Source organism: Mustela putorius, unplaced genomic scaffold (genome assembly GCF_011764305.1).
Source record: "Mustela putorius furo isolate JIRA1106 unplaced genomic scaffold, ASM1176430v1.1 tig00003987_pilon_pilon_pilon, whole genome shotgun sequence".
NCBI lineage: Eukaryota > Metazoa > Chordata > Mammalia > Carnivora > Mustelidae > Mustela > Mustela putorius.
The window spans coordinates 9,062,413-9,081,405 of record NW_025422126.1 but is presented as its reverse complement, the minus strand read 5'-3'; the positions used below and the strand labels follow the sequence as shown (position 1 = coordinate 9,081,405).

Here is an 18,993-nt window from a genome sequence, read left to right as displayed (position 1 = left end):
CCTTGAGACCTCAGGTGAGTCACTGCCCTTGGTTGGGTCTCGGTTTCCTTCATTATTAAATGAGAGCACAAGGCTCTAGTTTCTTGGATCCCTTTATGCCCCGAAAGCCCTAGAATTTGTTGCCTTACGGTGGGATCTTTTGTTGTCTTCAGGACCAGCCTCACTGTGCCAAGGGTATGTCACCTTGTTCCTTCCCCAGGCTTCTGCTGCTGAATGAGTCCCCTCAAGGTCCAGAGAGCACAGTATCATTGAAGAAGACCAGGCCCAGAGTCCTGGGTTCAAATACTGCTTCCAGGACTCAGTGTCTTGGTGGTTCTCAGCAGGCCTCTTCGTCTTTCTCTGAGCCTCTTCTTTCTTTTTCTTTTTTTTAGAATAGGAATAACAATGTATGCAGATACAGGGACAGTGAAATGGGATAAACCTAGCAGAAATATGTGACACAAAGAAGTCTCCAGTAGAGAGTGGCTTCCCTCCCTTATTCCACACCCAACATTATTGAGAAACAGGCTCTTCCAAATAAACAGATTTTCTAGATAACAGAAAGCTACGAAACATCGACTACTGTTTTTTGCTAAAATCTTTCTTAAATGAACACTGTATTTCTTTGTCAGGTGACACAGAATATAGCAAAAAGGAGTAGGAAGAGCCTGAGAAAATGCCATCCCACAAAAGGCGGGCATGACCGCATGCACTGGGGATGCGTGTACAGCAAAGGGAATATGGAAGAAAAGCCTTTTGAGAGAGCTTAGATTTTTTCATCTTGATACATGAGGAGCCATCGAAGGATTTTTAAGCAGGAGAATGACAGGATCAGCTCTGTTTCCGAGAGATGGTGCAGACTGCGGGTGATAATGGACTCAAAGTGCGGGGCCAGGGAGGAAGAAGGAGGCCAGCCCCCAGGCTGTTGCGTTAGCCCTGGTGGGTCACAGTGGGCATCTGACCGACAGGTGAAAAATCTGAGATGGGAAGAGACAGGTCTGCAAATGCCCAGTAACTCTGTGTAAAAAAACAAGTAAACGGAATATCGGCCCGTTATGAGAAAAATGTAAAGCACGGAGAGTGCGAAGATGAGCACAAGACACCCCTATAACCTAGCCTCCACAGATCAGTACTGCTAACCGCTTATGCTGTTTTCCCCAGTGTTTTTAGCTGCAGAATTTCTAATGCGTTTGTAGATACAAATTTGATATATGAAAACTTGGTTCAGGCAGACATTTTCCAGAACACATCTCTTAGTGTCAATTGAGATGCCCTAAGAATAAAAATAACGTATTAATTTTTAACTCTGTCGGTTCCTTTCAGTGACGGGGCCAGAAGATCTCCAGTGTGTGGGCCCTGGCTCACCTGAGGTTGGCTCCCTGGGCCTTCTGTTAGATAAACAAGGCCTCTTTTCAACTCTCTTTCTCTCTTCCCCGCCAGAGTCCGTGGACAACTGTCCCAGCAACTGCTATGGCAACGGGGACTGCATCTCTGGGACCTGCCACTGCTTCCTGGGTTTCCTGGGCCCCGACTGTGGCAGAGGTGAGACCTGTGCATCTACGTGCGATCCCTACTCTCCTGGCCCCGGGGGTGGGCTCACGTCCTACTTCTCAGAGCAAGCGCAGGACCCTGGGCCACCTCCTGCCTCCCATGAGAAGGGCCCCCCAGACCCATTCCTTGGAAGCCCCGAGGGGAGGGGGGAGTCTGATGGCAGAGCTGTGGCTGCATCAGTCCCATTGTGCCCAAGGGTGTGACCGGGGAGGGTCGGGGCAGCCACAGCAAACCCCATGTCTGTGGAGGGATCAGGGGAAGTGGCAGTGGTGGTCCTTTTAAAAAGTTGATTTCCCTTTTTGAGGAGTGCTCAGCCTTTGCCAAGTGGCTTTGGCGGCCTTTTTATGGTGGTGGTGGGGGGAGGGGGTGTAGGATTGTTTCATTTTGTTTCTTTGATTATGGATGTATAATTGACATGTGCCAAACGGGCTTTGCCAGTCACTTCACAAGTGTGTTCTCTCTGGCCTTGTGGCCGGGCCTGTGTTACTGCGCCACTCTCACCAGGATCTTTGCTGAGACCACCGAGGGGAGGGGTTGCGGGGAGACTGCTTTGCTCCACACAGGACCCCAGTGTTGCCTCATATTTGGGCACAGACAGTGCTAACGATGACCACTGCTGAGATGGCTAAAGGCTGATCATGATGTGCTTTTGGCCTCCATTTCTGTCCTTGAAAGAGGTACAAGGGCAAAGGTCACAGGAGCTCTGTAGACCTGAGGCTTTGGCACTCCTCTCGGGAAACTGAAATGGCCCCTTTCTTTGGTCATCCCATCTCTTCACTCCTTCAGGAAGCATCTGCTTAGTGCCCTTTTAGGGCTTGTCCCCGTGCTGGGGGCTGGGGCTAGAGCACTGAGCGAGGCCCAGCCCAGGAGCTGTCAGTCTGGTCCAGGAGACAGACAAAGAAGTAGATGGTGACAAAGCGTCATTAGCAAGTGAAACAAGCTACAGCAAGGTTCAATTCAGAGAGCGGCTGTCTCAGCTTGGATGCGACAAGGACCAGGAAAGGCTCCGTGGATGGGGTGACATTGGAATCCAGACCTGGCTCTTGAATAGTCGTTGATCAGTGGGAGGCAGAGATGGTTTTTCAGCGTGCCCGGCAAGTGCCGTGACATGATGCTGCTTGGGAGAGACTAATGCGGGAGAGACTCGGTCTGAGACAGCAGCGCTGCGGCCCTGAGGAGCCACAGCGAGTACCTGCTGGGTACCGCAAAAAGGAAAGAAGCCAGGTGGGGGCGGGGGGAAGGTGGTGCCGCGAGAGGAGATGAGTCATTCCCTCTCACAGGAATCACTGTCTCATCCCGTCTGCACTTACACTTGAGAATCACGTGTAAACAGCCTCATCGTGTCTCGGGAAGGCCGGCAGGCACTTATGGCACAGGGCAATATAATTTATTTTTATATAGTGTCCTTCATACGGATGATTACAAACCACTCTATGCTAAGAGGCAGAATGGGAAGATAATACTGTAAAGAGCCAGGTTGAGCTGAGCTATTCTCTTATGGGGACAGTAGTGTGTGGAGCCTGAAAGGCAAGAAGGGCTAAGAGTCGCTGGGTCGGAGAGATAGTAGGTGGCGCTGCAGGTGGGGTGCAGGGAGCGAAATGGAATGCTGTGAGGAGAGTGCTGGAGGAGAGACTGGGGCAGGCAGGAGGCCTAGACGCTGTCTTTCCCAGTAAGACCAAGCATCAGGCTCCTGGCCCCGCTGCTGAGCTGCACCCATAGTCCAAGGGGGATGAAGGAGAGCAACGTTCAGTGGGTGCTGACCCCACCGGGCCCTGCCCAGCACACCCTAGCCTACAGTTCCACATGTGTTTAAACTGGAATAAAATAAAGGCCGAGATGCAGAGAGATGGGTACCTGTGGGGATTGTGGCAAAGCACTTGAGGCTCTTGGTCTGGCCTGCAGGCCGAAGGGAGAAAGGGGCAAAGGCAGATGGGCCATGCCAGGCATTGATTGATGCCAGACTTCCCGTGCTGTCTCTGCAGCCTCCTGCCCTGTGCTCTGCAGCGGGAATGGCCAGTACATGAAGGGCCGGTGCCTGTGCCACAGTGGATGGAAGGGCGCCGAGTGTGACGTGCCCACCAGCCAGTGCATCGATGTGGCCTGCAGCAACCACGGCACCTGCATCATGGGCACCTGCATCTGCAACCCTGGCTACAAGGGCGAGAGCTGCGAGGAAGGTAGGACCACGGCGGGTGGGTGGTGGCGGCACCCACCTGACTTTGGGATAGGCCAGTGCGCAGGGCTGGCCTTGGGGGAGCAGCTCCGCCCTAAGCCAGGCACCCCCCGCAGTGATAACTGACTTAGTGGGGAGGATAGGCATATTGGAGTCCTAGCTGGTGAAGGAAAGACAGGGTTGTATGTGGGGTACTTACTGTATGCAGGCTGTGTTCTAGAGGCCTTAGATCACTTGGCCTCAAACCCAGTAAGGTGAGGTGGTTACCTCTGTGTCATGGTTAGGGGAACCAGGTCTCAGAGAGTCACAAGACCTGCCCAGGGTCACACGCCTGGAAGTGGCAGAGCTGGGTGTCTGGCCCCAGAGCCCAGATTCTCTCTCCTCCCCTTTAAGCTCATCTTCTCTCCATGTCTTAAGTATGAGTCTGTTACAGACCTTCAGATTCTGCCTTCTGTTAGCACAGGCCTGTGTGTGTGTGCATAGCTCATAGGTACTTGTGAGTGTGTCTCTCTCTGACATAAACTGTGCAGCAGAGGCCAGAAAGTGAGCTTCCACTTTCACAGTAAGCCAGTCCTTTCCCAGACAGTCTCATCTGGTGAGAAAAGTGAGCATCTCTGGCCCAAGGACAGGCAGCGGCAAGCCCATGGCCATGGAGCTAGCCAGCAGCGGGCTTGGGGCTAGTGGGTGGCAGGGCTGGGGCCCACCCCATGTCTTCTTACTTCAGAGCCCTCTTTTTTCTTGCCTGCATGGGATTTGTAGGTGAGAAGGGTCTTATTCACAAGCAATATAGAGTGGCTTTTAAGAGTGCATGCTCTGGGATTAGATATAAGTTTGAGTCCTATTGTGCCACTAACCAGCCTCACTACTCTCATCAATAAAATGGGAATTCGTTCCTCAGAGGGCCATCATATGGATTGAATTAAATGACTCATGTAAAGCATTTAGCTGAGTGTCAGACACATAATAAATGCCCCATAAATGTTAGGTCTTTTTTTATTAGTATTATTATGGGGACAGTTGAAGCCCATTTCCTGCTTCACCCCAGTCACTTTATCCAAGGCCTTTGGAAACCAGGTGGACGTCACTGTTGCGACTTGGGGACAATGCTAATGGACTTCGCTCCCGCTGCCCACCATCTAAGGCGCTGGAGTCTTCACAGCGGATGGAAGAGGCTCCAAGGAGAGCTAGCCTTCTAACCCATTTGGGATTGATCACATAGGCCCCTCTCAAGGTATCATTTCTCTTAAAAAAAAAAAAAAGAAAAGAAAGAAAGAAAGAGGAAAGAAAAGAAAAGAAAGAAAGAGAGAGAGAAAGGGGGTAAAGGGCCCACTTTAAAAGAGTGGGGAACAGGAAAAGATTAGTGTCTGAAAAGCAGCGCCTCTCCAAGACAGGCTGCCTGTAAACCCCAAGTGTGCCTGGAGGTCCTGATTCAGACCTATTAACTTTGATGGGGATTACTTCGGGCTGTCTGAGAGAGGAGGAGCGCCAGCCTCTGAAACAAAGGAACTTTGCTTTCTCCTCCGACAATGGTGACCTTCATCTGCGTTCCCTTTTCATTTTAGTCACTTGAGGTGAAGACCCTAAGAAGAAAAGGAAAACAAAGAGGAGATTCCTCTTGAAAGAGTGGGGTCACCCCAGCCTGAAGCCCACCGGGCCGTGTGGGCTAGGGAAAGCACGCTGTCCCTTCCCCAGCTCCTCTGGCTCCGGACAGTGCCCCAGCAGGCAGGCTTACTTAACAAAGAGGGGAGAAAAAGTTGTTTAGCTCTTTGATTTACGTTATCTATTTGAAAAGAGATGTTTTGACTCCTTTCTTTTCTGAGGACGGCCATCTGGTACTAATTCCTTATATTACTTATGTTTCCTGGTGAAACATCATTGCACAGCCCTTGTGTTTATAATGGGGGCTTCTAGGGGCCTTGGCCGCCGCGCCGCCCTACTCCTCTCCCTCTCCTCCTCCCTCAGCTCTGTGCTGACGGGTTTTGCCGTGTTTATAAAACATCAGCTAACAAGCTTATTTTTTCCGTCTCTCCCTCTTCTTCTTCTGAAATTTATTGCCTCATATTTTTCAAAGCCCCAACTGTGCCGACAGGAGGCTTGGAGGGGGTGGGGGAATGGCAGAAGAGAACACCTTAGGCCTTTTGCAGTGCAGAGTGACACTGTGTTTTGGTTCTGAAGAGCATCTCGGAGCTTGTGTGATCACTGGAGCAGGGGACATTTTGGGGAAAGAGTTGTGTTTGCCGCTTGGCCGCGAAGTCCTCCTCATTTTGTTAACGGGCTAAGCTTCTGCCGGAAATTTGGGCTTGAACAGCAAGCTCTACAAAGGAAAACAAAACAAAACAAAAGGTAACTGGCCCCTCCTCTAAGCAGAAGCTCAGTTAGACTATCTTCTACACAGCGTTCAGCCCACTTCCCCAGCAGCTTCTCCGCTACTCCTTCAGCTCAGAACTCCGCCACCGCGGGCCAGCTCGGTCTCCCCTCGTGACCCATGGCTCTCGGGGAAACAAATGTCATTTGTGAAACCGTCTTGCTGCGGTAGAAGGAAGATAACTTTCATCCCATCCTAGGTTGCCATCGCCCCAGAGGCCCCAGAAAGTGAGGGCAGATCCTGAGTCTCCAGAGGCCGTCTCTGGCAGAGCGTCACAAGTGGCCCAGAGAATGGCCGTAGGTATCGAGTCAGCAGGGACAGCGTCCTCCCCGCGCCTTCCCCGCGCCCTACCAGCATCCTCCTCCTCACTTGGCCCGTTCAACTGAGCTGTCTTCTCTTGAGTTGTGGTCCTGTTATCAGTACCTTCTGGTCTTCATTCCCTGCCTGGACTGTCTTCTGAGAGTGTGGGATTCGCTTTGCTGGTTCCTGGGTCCCTATCAGACTTATTGTGTCTGAGGAGCGGGACTGTGACGCCGAGGGCCTCTTGCTAAACTTGGCACCCTCTCGGCTTGCTCGCTAACAGGGCAGATTTATAGATTCAACCTCGAGGGTGCCTCAGAGACAGCGTCAACACAAAGCCAGGGCCCAGGCACTCCCAGAACAGGAAATTCCTTTATGGGCCTCGGGACAGGAATTGCTGAGCCGTTTCCTGTCAAACTGGAAAGCGCGCTGGATCTGGGGAATTATCATAGTAGCCTAATGGGCCAGAATAATCCTTCTGAGATTCCAAGATGTGAGGCCAGTCATGAAAATATATCACTGTTATTATTTTTATTATTTTTAATTACCAGGAATTCCAACGGGTCATGCTTTAACCATCGTGAAGTGGTGTCCAGAGACTGTGAGAGAAGATTCTTTGCTTTCATTTGGCTTTATTAATTCTTCACTTTGTTCTATTTCTTTTTTTGCTTTGTTTCATTTTTATTTCTACTTTTTAACCACTTACATCTATATATATATATATGTATATATGTATGTGTGTATTTTTGAACCAGTAAGATTACAGAAGAAATAGCAAGAGATGTCTACCAGGAAAGAGTGATTCAAATTTAAATTCCTCCACTTACCACTGTGTGATCTTGGGCAAGTTATTTAACCTCTCAGTGCTTTAGTCTTCTCATCTGTGAAATGGGAATAGTAATGGTCTCTACCTCAAAGAACTATCATTAGAGTTAGCTGAGACTGTGTACTTAAATGACTGAATAGTAAAATACGGCCCAGAAGAGGGACTACATCAGTACTAGTTGTTATTATTATTACTATTACTATTATTCTCATGATTCTGTTTTTAGCAAATGCTTGCTCCTGACTTCCAACCTTCTGAAGTCGCATTTATGTCATTAAGTTGAACTCCTTTTCAAGACCTAAAAAGTAGAAGAGCTGTCCTTGATAGGCCAGCTTTCAGACAGATACTCTGTTCCCAGAATGTGGCTGTTTGTACAATCTCTGTCCATTTGTGTCTGTGACTTTAACATACTCAGGTCAGGTTTCCCCATCTGTTCTGCAAAAGTCAATATGTGGGTTATAAAATTTACTTAACATAGGAACGTCATGTCTGAATTATAAATAAAAGCACCTCTGACCAGTTTACCCAAGTCATGCCACTAAATGGCCTGATAGGATGGAAAAGTAATTTCTTGGTGACAGTTTATAGATCACACGGTCCTTTCAAATCTTCAGTGTCCTCATGAGCAACCAAGAGCAAGATAATTTTGACATGGGAAGTTTGGAGGAGGTACGTGAACTTGATGGTCATCCTAGAACCAGTGCCTTTGTCCCGTGACCCTTGAACCTAGGACCTCAGAGAGACCCTTGAACCTAGGACCTCAAGGATCAGATGCCAACTTCCTTCCTGTGGGGCACAGGGTTTCCTCCAGAGGGCTTCCTGGAGGAAACTGACCACATTCACTGAAGCACTGTCAACCTCTTTCCAGCTGCTGCATGTGGCGGCCTTACAAGGATACCACTCTCCCCTACAATTGCAAGAGGAACAGAAATCCCCTCTTTCCTAAAATGAAACACAGATCTCACAACTTTTTGGTAGAGTAGGACCAGCCTTTGCCAACTCTGTCTTTTCTCTGCTGCCTTTTGCACTTTTCCGTGTAAACTGGAGCCATGTGATAATTTGGCCCTCAACACTCTCCTCCCACTTTGCTGTGCAGGGCCTTCCAGAAGATCTCTGGAAGGTCCAGAAGGTCTCTGTCAATCTTGTGCAGCCCCATAGCTAAAGTTTTGATTTAGGAAAATCAGCCCCAGTAACAAATATTGGCTTCAGAATCAGACAGACCTTCTGATTCCTCTCTGGCACAGTTAATTGTGTGGCCCGACATAAATTATTTGCTTCTCTGACCCTTAATTTCCTCATCTGTACTTCACTGGGTTATAGAAGAAATTGAATCTGAAGATACAGGTGAAGCCCTTCCTAGAATGCAGGTACAGAGCAGGTAATCCACAGTGTTACTCTTCTTTCTCTATTTCTGGGTTGGTCTCTTAAGACCACATTGACCTTGGGCTCTAGGAGACCTGTGGGGGTTGCTTGGCTGTGAGCTATAGCTATATAGTTCACACACTATGCAAGAAGAAGGTGGGCGAAGACTGTGAATATAATTTTGTGGGGTTTTTTAGAGGTTTTTTTGTTCTGTTTGTTTTTTTTCTTTTTTTACTAAGTTCAGTTAGCCAACATCTAATACGACATTAGTTTTCGATGTAGTGTTCTATGATTCGATGCTTGCATGTAACACCTAGAGCTCGTCACCTCACGTGCCCTCCTTAATACCCATCACCCTGTGACCCCATCTCTCCACCCACCTCCCTTCTGCAACCCTCACTATATTTCCCAGAGTCCAGAGTCTCTCACGGCACTGCGTAATTTTGAATAGTCATTGAAATGTTTGCCCTCTGGAAAGTGAGGTTTGAAAGTTTGTGTTAATCACAGACACTATGGGAAGATGACAACATCTAATGGAATTTAAATGCAAAATAAATTCTCTTTTTAATTAAGGAATCTCTTTCAGTCCCACCTTGGTAAGACTGTACTATGAGGTGGTAAACAATGATAGTTTATTCGACAGAGATCTCTTGAGTACCTCCTATGCTCTGAGCTCCGTTCCAGGGGCCGGATACAAAGAAGGGAACAAAACGAAGCCTTGTCCACTAACCAGAGCAGTTACTGCTGACAGAGCAGGCACAGGGTGCCATGCTGACACTTGAAATATAGTTCTTTCTTTTTTTTTTTTTAAAGTAGGCTTCACACCCAATGTGGGGCTTAAACTCATAACCCTGAGATCAAGAGTCACATGCTTTACCAACTGAGCCTTCCAGGTGCCCCTTGATAATGTAGTTCTCACTCTGCCTTACAAACCAAGAAGTAGGAATTTGTAACCACTGAAGTTTTTCCTCCTTACTCTAGCTAGTGGCTCTTCCGCAGGAAATCCGTGACCTCTTACCAGAGTAAGGTAAATGGAGTCGTTCACTTAAGGAAGCCTACCTTTGCTGGTCAGGTGCTCACCGATGTTCTCTCTGCTCCATGTCACAGTGGACTGCATGGACCCCACGTGTTCAGGCCGGGGTGTCTGCGTGAGAGGCGAGTGCCACTGCTCCGTGGGATGGGGAGGCACCAACTGTGAGACACCCAGGGCCACGTGCTTGGACCAGTGTTCAGGCCACGGAACCTTCCTCCCAGACACCGGCCTTTGCAGCTGTGACCCAAGCTGGACAGGACACGACTGTTCTATCGGTAAGTGTGGGGAAAGGGGCACTGCGTGGCCAGAGGAAGGAGCTTTCCACCAGAACATATTTGCCATTCATTCCCCGTCAGTGATCTGTCCCTGTTCCCAGTCATGCAGTGGGGTGGGGGGTGGCGGGTGTGGTGGATCAGGGCTCTCTGAGTGCTTTTCCTCTTCCCCTGAACTCCATCCTTCAGCACCTATACTTTTTGATCAGCAAAGGATTCAGAAATTACTCTTCACATCATTCCTTACATAGTGATGGCCTTGAGCATGAAAACATGGCCCTGTAACCATGTGAATTAGAATACTAGATTGAAATCTCATCTCCCATGTTACGGTGGTCATGCCTAGAGTCAAGGCCATAGGGAACAGTGTGCCCAGCCGAGACCTGCAGGAATGGGGCTTTAACAGACTCAGGTCCAGCGGCGTGGATGGCTCCGTCAGTTTAGTGTCTGGCTGTTGATTTCTGCTCACATCATGATCTCAGGGTAGTGTCATGGAGCCCCATGTCAGGTTCCACACTCAGCACCGAGTCTGCTTGGCTTGCTTAGGATTCTTTCTCTCCCTCTGCCCCTCCCTTCCTCCCCCAACCTTTCTAAAAAAACAGTGGGGGACTTAGGGGCCAGCTGTCACACCCTTTGGTTTCACCCATTCATCTGAACTCAGTCAGAGCTCATTCAGGGTTCTCTGTGACCTGATCCCCACCTGCCATTCTGGCCAGATTCTCTGCAAGCCAGTGTGTTCCATGAGGATAGCAAACATGTCTGTCCACACTACACGCCCAGGACTCAGCATAGACCTGGCCTACAGCAGCTGCTTCATAAATATTGATGAATGGATAATGAACACATGGAAGAACCCGTGACTGAATGTGTTCTTCATTGTAACGTTCAGTTCCTGTATAGAGAGCTTATACGTGGAACATTCAAAGGATCGTTACATTGCCACCCTGCTATTCATAATCCCCTTATGATGTGTAGACCCTTCCCAGATGAGGGTTGAAGGAGAACACATGTGAATCGCCTAACCCAGTACTGGGATATGGTACATGTGTTCACTTCTCAGACCTCATTTCAACAGGGTCCACTGTTTAAATCCACATGAAAACCCTGTGAGAAAGGTATCATCACCCCGGCATACCGATCTACATAATGCTTTAATCAGCGAATGCTTTTGAACACCTAGTGTGTACTAGACACTCTTCTAATCAGAGATACAAAGAGATAAGAATGTCCCTTATCTCGGTTGAGCTTCCAGTGAGGGAGACAGCAAACAAATGAAGAGAAATAATGATAAAGAAGCTTAGGCCCAGAAAATTTTTCAGTAATCCCACCCAAGGACACATAGCTAAAGAGTGGCAGCATCTTCAGCTATAGGGTTTTTTTTGTTTTGATTTTGTTTGGTTTGTTTTTTTGTACTTAACATCACTTTCTTTACACAGCAATACTATTTAAACAAAGTGTGGGTCAAATTGGCTCATTCCATTGCATGTTAGCAGTCCTTTCTGTGATCAGGAAAGAGGGCTGAGGCCTTCAGCAAAAATGAGATCCATGCAGCATTTGTGCCTTTGGAATACGCGGAACTACCCTGCCCCATTGCACGGAGGACTGGTGTTCAATATCCACTCTGAATTGGACTTTTATCCTTGTTTGTAAAGCTCGTGTGAAGACATGATTGCAGACACAGATGCGCAGGGTCTTAGGAATAATTCTTTTTATATAGCTCCATTTATGGCGATATAATAAATGGTCCTCTCAGAGCTACACTGGGTTGTATTGTTTGTTACGTGGCTGCAAAGCTTATTTATGATAGGTATATAACTGTCGGTGCATTGTTAATCCCCGATGAAACTGCACAGCCTTTCATCGGCAGCAGGTTTAACTTTGGGTGAGATCACCACGTATTCTTTAGTTGGTCCTGCAAAAGGAGACGGCAGACCCATTGGAAGGGAATTTGACTAGAACCATGAGAGCTCGTCTTTCTCAACTCTGTGTGCACCACTCCCCATAACTGGTGTCAAATGTGTGTGTGGCCTCACGTGCAAAGGCAGAGGAGTTCCAAGTGATGAGAAGTGTCCCTGAGCCCACCAAACCTTATTTCAGACTCTGGCCCTGCTACGTCCTAGTTATAACTCTGGGCAAGTTCTTTCCCCTCCCTGAGCTGTAAAATGGAGGTGGTGACAGTCCCTACCTTCTGGGGTTATTATTTAGAAAATTATTGTGTGCTGAATTATTTAAGACAATATTCAAGAAGCACTTAGCATGCTACTCGGCTCATGATATGGGCTCGTTAAATGTTAGCTGCTGTTACAATTATGATTAAAAACAGCCTCTGCTGAGAGCCCTTGATATTAATGAAGACATTTGATAGAGGCAAGATGAAATATACCCTTTCAGAAATATGGATTTGAGTTTTTAAATCTCCAACCTACAGCTGACAAAAACAGTGTCATGACTGCCCACCTGGCCAGGAATGTCAAAGCTGCCTTCAAAATTACTGTCTCACAGGGCAATAGTAATAGTAGTTTGTGTTTGTCGAGTGCTTCCCAGCCTACAGAGATATTTCACACACGCACACGCACCCCCACAACGACAATCCTGTGGGTAGAGTGACTGGGTAGAACATCACCTGGAGGCTCAGGGTGTTGCCAGGCTCACCTCAGGCGCACTGGGGCCTGAGGAGGCTGGCGGCCAACCTACAGTCTGGGGCTCCAGGCCTCACCTGCAGCCCAGCACCCTATGTCACCTCCCTACAGGCCACTATTGCCCTCAGCTGTCCCTTCCCCTCCAGAAGCCAGTCTGAAGGCTAGTGAAGGCACATGGAAGGTGCTTCTTTCTCACCACCTGCCCCAGGTACCTGCCTGGGCTCGGTCCCGCTGCTGTCCCGGGCTAACCGTGGGGCTCTGGTGAGGTACAGGCCTTTCTCCACTTCAGTTTCCTCATCTGAAAACTGGAGAGAATAGTGTCTCCCTCATGTGACGTCAGATTACAGAATGGATGCACGCACATTGAATCGTGCCTGGCTGGGGTGCGCTTCACATCTCTCTCCTACCCCTCTTCCTAGTGCACTTTCACAGAGTGGAAGCTGTTTGACAACTATCGAGGTTTTGTTTTGTTTTGTTTTAAAGATTTTTTAAAATTTATTTGACAGAGATCACAAGCAGACAGAGAGAGGGGAAGGGAAGCAGGCTCCCTGCTAAGCAGAGAGCCCAATGCAGGGCTTGATCCCAGGGATCATGACCTGAGCTGAAGGCAGAGGCTTTAACCCACTAAGCCACCCAGGTGCCCTGAAAACTATTGAGTCTTTGCTGTGACTGATCCAGAGCTGCCTTATTGACTGGATACTGCTGAAGCTGGGGGGCTCTCTCTATGTTCAGGGGGTTAGCTGTAAGATGGTGGGACAGGCACTGGACTTGGTCTCAGAAAATCTGCTCCCTGCTAGTAGAGTGGCCTCGGCAAGTTGCTTAACCTTTTCTCCCATCCCCCACCACAGTTTCAAGGTAAAAATCCCTCTGGGATTGTGGTAAGGATTCAGTGAGAAAATGAAGGTGAAGTGGTTGACAACGCCGTATATGGCCCAACTTGGACCCCCGCTGAGAGGCTGCTTCCATTGTATGATGTGTGTTATTGGCTCCTGGCATGGTGGGCCTGGCGCAGACATTGCCCAGGGCCTTCCCGTCAGGAGCTGCAGGCCGGCGGCTCACCTGAAGTGCTCCTCTCACCATCCGCTCCGACTGTGGCTTCAGGGTTGGCAGAAATCACCACTGGGCCCTCATAGGAAGGAGGGCCACCTCTTCTGAGATGAAGAGACATCTTTCTGTTTGGCCTGGGGAACATGATTTAGTGAAAGCAGCTGAAATCAACGTGCCCAGCACTCCACAACCAGCCTGTAATGAAATGTGAGCTGCCAGGTTCCCCAGCACTTTGCTTGTTTGGGGAAACAGTGAAGTCAGATTTTCTATAAGGGTTTACTCAGACCCCAACTTCCCAGCAGCATGGCTTCTGATCTCAGCTCTGAATTCCTCCTGAAATCCTGCCTTGTTCATGTGATACTCCTTCCTGACAAACAGCATAAGACAACTGCTGGGACAAATGCCTATGGCCTGGAAGAGTGCTGGTTATGCGCCCCACCCCCCTGCACACCGGGGTCCTTGACTCTGGACCCAGTTGGACTGGGCTCTTCCAGACTTAGAGGGAGATGGCAGCAGTGATGATGGTGGTGGTGATTCCTAGTGCTGGGGTTTTCAGATGGTGAGGAGCTAGAGAAAGGAAATGATTTATCCAAAGTAACTCAGCTAAGCAGTGGCAGAGTTTGAAGTAAATCGAGGAGCTCTGGTTCTAAGTCCTTAGCTCTTGCCTCAAGCCGCCTTTCCATCCAAAGAGGTTTCCTTACAAGGATGGAGCATTATTTAAAGAGCCAACCACTTTTTAGTGCTTACCCTGTACCAACTACTGAACTAAGTGCATTATAACCATTATCTTAGTTAAGGTTCATATGAAAGCCATAAAGAAAGTATTCCATTTTCTGCATAAGGAAGCTGAAGCTCAGAAAAGTTGAATTCCTTGCCAGCATCCCCCCATCAGTAAGTGGCAGAGTCCAGTGCAAACCACATACGGCTGTGGTACACTTAGCAAGAATCTGTAATCTTGCCTCTCTCTGGCCAAGCTGTGAACTCCAGGAGGTCAGGATCTACCAATATCCCTAGAATGGGGCCTGATGGGGTTTAGTTTCTCAAGATTATTCAATAAATGACTTACCCAGTGACACTTCAAAGAAGAAGCTAGAGGCTCTGTCCAGGAAGAACCCAGCACACGCCCAGTCTAATTTGTTCTCTAAGGCCCTCCTCCCCGCCCCTGTGTGCATCCTTGGACATATACCCACATATACACGCACACACAGGCATGCATGCCCTGCAGAGCTAAAACCCTGGGCTTCTCTCTCAGTGTCCGGACCTGGCTCATGTTAGTTTCGTGTGCCTTGCCAGCCAGCCGGAACCCCTCCTGGACAAGAGTGGACACCATTTCACCTTCTTTGACCCATCTTCCCCGGGGAGCACCATGGCGGGCCAGACACCTCCTCAGCCTTTGCCTAAAGTGGTTGCTCCCAAGCAGCGCTCCTGAGAACAGAATGACTCTCCCCAACAGCCCCAAGTGCCTTAGTTGGATTTTCTCCTCTTGGCTCTGAGCTGCCTTAGAAAAGGGAAGGAATTTAATCTCTCCAAGATGGTCCTTACAAGTAGCAACGTTTACCTCTCTTTCAGAGCTTAATGACTCCCTGAAATTCTGGGCTCTTTGGTGTTTTCCAGGACACCATTTCAAATGTGGTCACTTAGACCCACCGTTTGCTCCTCTGCTGGCTCTCCTTCAGGGCTTCCTTCCCCTCCACCCCAGGCTCGGTCCTCAACCTCATAAATTCACTCCTCATTTCCACTGCTCTGTGAGCTCTCTCCAGTCTTGTCTTCCATAAGTGACTTTTATGTGGAAGGGCTCTCTCACGAGATTTCATTTCTTTGGGGGAGTTCTGGCCCCCGGAAGCATTACATGGCAGAGATTCTGCCTGTGAAATACCCATGCTGGTGGTTTATGATTCTTATCATTTCATCTCAGTGGAGTTTCATGGAGTAACAGGTGGAGATTTAGAGGCTGGGTTTAGAGGTAGCACATGTAGTCAGAAAGAACTGTGTGGGATTTGGAATGGGACCAAGCTAGATTTTTAAGACTGAGCTTATCCAAAGAATATGGCTAATGATACCTGCTTGGCAGGGTTGTTTTTTCAAATTAGCTTTAATATGTGTATATAAAATGCCTAGCATGGTGCTGGCATTCATTAAGCACTCAATAAATAAAGTGTATATTCTTAGAACTTGTGATTAAATCTCAATTAGCCAAACAGTCCTTAGACTCTTGCAAATTTAAGTCTGAGAACAATTTATATGGTGAAGGTTCTGAGCCAGACCTGGACCTGAGTCCATGCAACCTTGAACAGCTTGCGTTCGCTCTCAGCAGCTCAGCTTCCTTGTGGTTCCTAACTCCCTACCACCCCTCCCCACAGCCTATCACCGGTCATCAAGTCTAGATGAAGTTATTAATGTGCTGACATATTTATCCCCAAACAATAGCACAAGGGCCAAACAGCATTAACATCAGTTTCCTGCCAGATAATGAGCTTTCTGAGCTCGAATCCAGGGAGGAGCACAGCCTCCACGAGAAAGAGAGCATCCCAGAACAGCTCCAGACCTGCCCTCTGCCCCTGAGAGTAACAGACATCCACCTCATTCACTAGTGACCCTTCCTGGCCTCCCGGCACACTGGGTGCACCAAGGATCAGGGAGCTTCAGCTCACCCAGGAGGCGACACCTAGTTAGGCAGCATGATAAGAGCTCTGACTGATGTGTGTTTGTGGGGCTTGGGAACACAAGGGCAGGAGCAGTGACCTCAGCCGGAAGACAGGTGAGAGCAGAAGCTGGGACAGTCTTTCCCCCGGGAGAAGACTTATAAGCTGGACCATTAGAGGGAATCTGAAGGTGGGGAGATCCAGGCAGAGGGAACAGCATGCGTAACAGGAACAGTGTGTATAACGTACACAGCTGTGCAAGAGCATCATCTAGAAAATCCTGCCTCTGACTGGAGAGTAGTAGCCATGGGGGTGGGTAGAAGAAGTAAGACCAGAAAGGTAGGCAGGATTCAAACCGTGGTGTCCACTGAGTGCCTTGCTAAAAATCTTGGATTGAAAAATTGTCCAAGGGGCACCTGGGTGTCTCAGTTGGTTAAGCAACTGCCTTCAGGTCAGGTCATGATCTCTCAGAGTCCTGGGATTGAGCCCCTCTCCTGAGGCTCCCTGCTCAGCAGGGGACCTGCTTCTCCCTCTTCCACTCTCCCTGCTGGTGCTCTCTCTCTGTCAAATAAATAAATAAAATCTTTAAAAAAAAAAAAAGTAAAGCAAAATAAAATAATAAATAAAAATTGTTTAATGCACACTGAAGATTTCCCTGTCAGACTTCATGTCAGACCACCTCCTTTGGCTCAGCTAAACCTGGACTAGGTTCCCCCTTCGCTGAAGGGGGACCTTCAGAATTCAAACCCAGACCCTCTGAGCTGCTGATTTCCTCTCTGTTCCTCTTCTCCCCTTCAAAAAGAAACACCAATCCTAAAGCATAGTTAATAACAAATATGACTGGCTAGATAGGGAGCAGAAAAGCTCCGTTTTCAAACTAAGTCACAGTTGACAGCAAAATAAGCCCAGTGTTTTTTAAAAAAAAAAAATAAGAATAAGCTGAACGTAGTAACAGGGTTAAAAAAAAAAATAAAGCTCTAAACATAGTATTTGCATTAGTGCTAAATTTTGAAAATGGTAATTCAGTTTTATTTACGAGGAAAATATAATTACATTTAAATTTGAGGGAACAGAATTTAATTCTTATTAATGACAGAAAGACTGAGTGAGATGCTTTAATGCCAGAGAAATTGTCTTATGTTCATGGATGGGAGAGAAAATTAGATTCAGCGTGGAGCATTCTCCCTGCTACAAGTCTCATGTGTGTAGCCGGAATTGTTCCCTTTCTGAGAAGCATTAGCTTCTCAGCCCAGAAAGCACAGCACTGACATCCAATTAAACATCAAAAGGAAATGATCGGGCCGGGCTATTTCTGTATAGGTATGTTACGGAAGAAGAAACCCAAGGTTAGAATTTCAGCAGAGGAATAATATCCATTGAGACTTGACATTTCCTGTACCCCGTTCCCAACAGCAAGTGATAGCCCGAAATCAAAGTTCAGAATAATAAATATCTGAGAGATTGACACTGAGGCAGAGAAAGAAGAGGAGGTGTTAGAAGGAGGCAGAGAAGAGCCCACTGGTTGTCTGGGATGGAGCGTGCAGGTTGAGACACAATGAGATGGTCAGCTCCTAACATTTAATCAAAAACTGGGAAACTGGGCCCAGACAGGCATAGTGCTAAATAGTGCCAGAGTTAAAGGTTGATAAACCAGAAGCTGGCAGCTTTGTAATTTGGTAGAATTTCCCCTGACAGCCCTAGAACATTTTCTATCAGAATTGGAGCTCTTCAGTATGTAAATATAAGCCCTCCTGAAATTGGGCTTCAGATTCGGGTTTCTGTTTGGATGTCCAAGCTGGTGACTTGTACACAATCTCCAGTTGTCTTCCTGAATCAAACTGCTGCTATATAACTTACAATTTTAAAATAATAACTACTCTTTGAATGGAAATTTGCATTTGCATTTACATTTTACAGAGCTCCTCCTGTATGTGCATCATGATTTATTCAGACAACAAATACATAGCCTCTGACCCTGGAGATGGGGCCCAGGGATCCAGAGTTCAGAGAGCCTGAGGGATTTGCCCAGAGACACTCTGGGAAAACAAGGATTCAATGCCTTCTGTCTCTGGGCTCAGAGCCCATGTTTATCCCCTGCATAGCTCTCTCATTGGCCATTGCCAAGGTTTATGCTAATAATGTTGATGAATCAAGTATGAGGTTCATAAGGTTTCGCTGCAGTGGATGCCACGGCAAAGAGCCACATAAACTGGATCTTGACCATGAGGTACCAGGCAGTACTGTAGGGGCTCAAGGAAAAGAGTGATTGTTTTCAGCCAGGGGGAATCAGGGGAGCTTCCTGGAGGAAGTGGGATTGAGGTGGGTGATGGAGGTTGGATTTGAGTTGGCAGAGAGAGAGAGACGGAAGAGACAAGCACTTGAAGCAACCCATTGTAGAAGTCAAAGATTTGCAATTGGATACAAAGATGCAACAGAACATGGCATTTTCCAGGAAAGCAGTAGTTTGGAGTGGTTTTGCTTAAGATATTTGTGGCACCGGGGTGCCTGGGTTGCTCAGTGGGTTAAAGCCTCTGCCTTCGGCTCAGTTCATAATCCCAGGGTCCTGGGATCGAGCCCACATCGGGCTCTCTGTTTGGCAGGGAGCCTGCTTCCCTTTCTCCCTCTGCCTGCCTCTCTGCCTGCCTCTTTGTCTCCTTGTGATCTCTGTCTGTAAAATAAATAAATAAAATCTTAAAAAAATAAAAAGATATTTGTGGCACTAGAGAGATGGAGAAGAGGTGAGGGAAGTTAGCAAGCTTTCAGTCATAAAGGGCCTTGAAAGAGTTTAGGTTTTATCTGTCAGT

General features: G+C 48.0%; 1 protein-coding gene across 9 annotated transcripts in view; it reads left to right on the top strand.

The window, feature by feature from the left end:
• The window catches only part of TENM4 (teneurin transmembrane protein 4), a 575,238-nt gene that overhangs the window by 425,646 nt on the left and 130,599 nt on the right, over nt 1–18,993 (top strand). For all 9 annotated transcript variants that reach the window (XM_045071344.1, XM_045071343.1, XM_045071342.1 and 6 more), the window contains 3 exons: nt 1,420–1,521; nt 3,513–3,707; nt 9,664–9,864. In XM_045071344.1, coding sequence (XP_044927279.1) covers nt 1,420–1,521; nt 3,513–3,707; nt 9,664–9,864 — 498 coding nt within the window. The remainder of the gene's footprint in view (nt 1–1,419; nt 1,522–3,512; nt 3,708–9,663; nt 9,865–18,993) is intronic.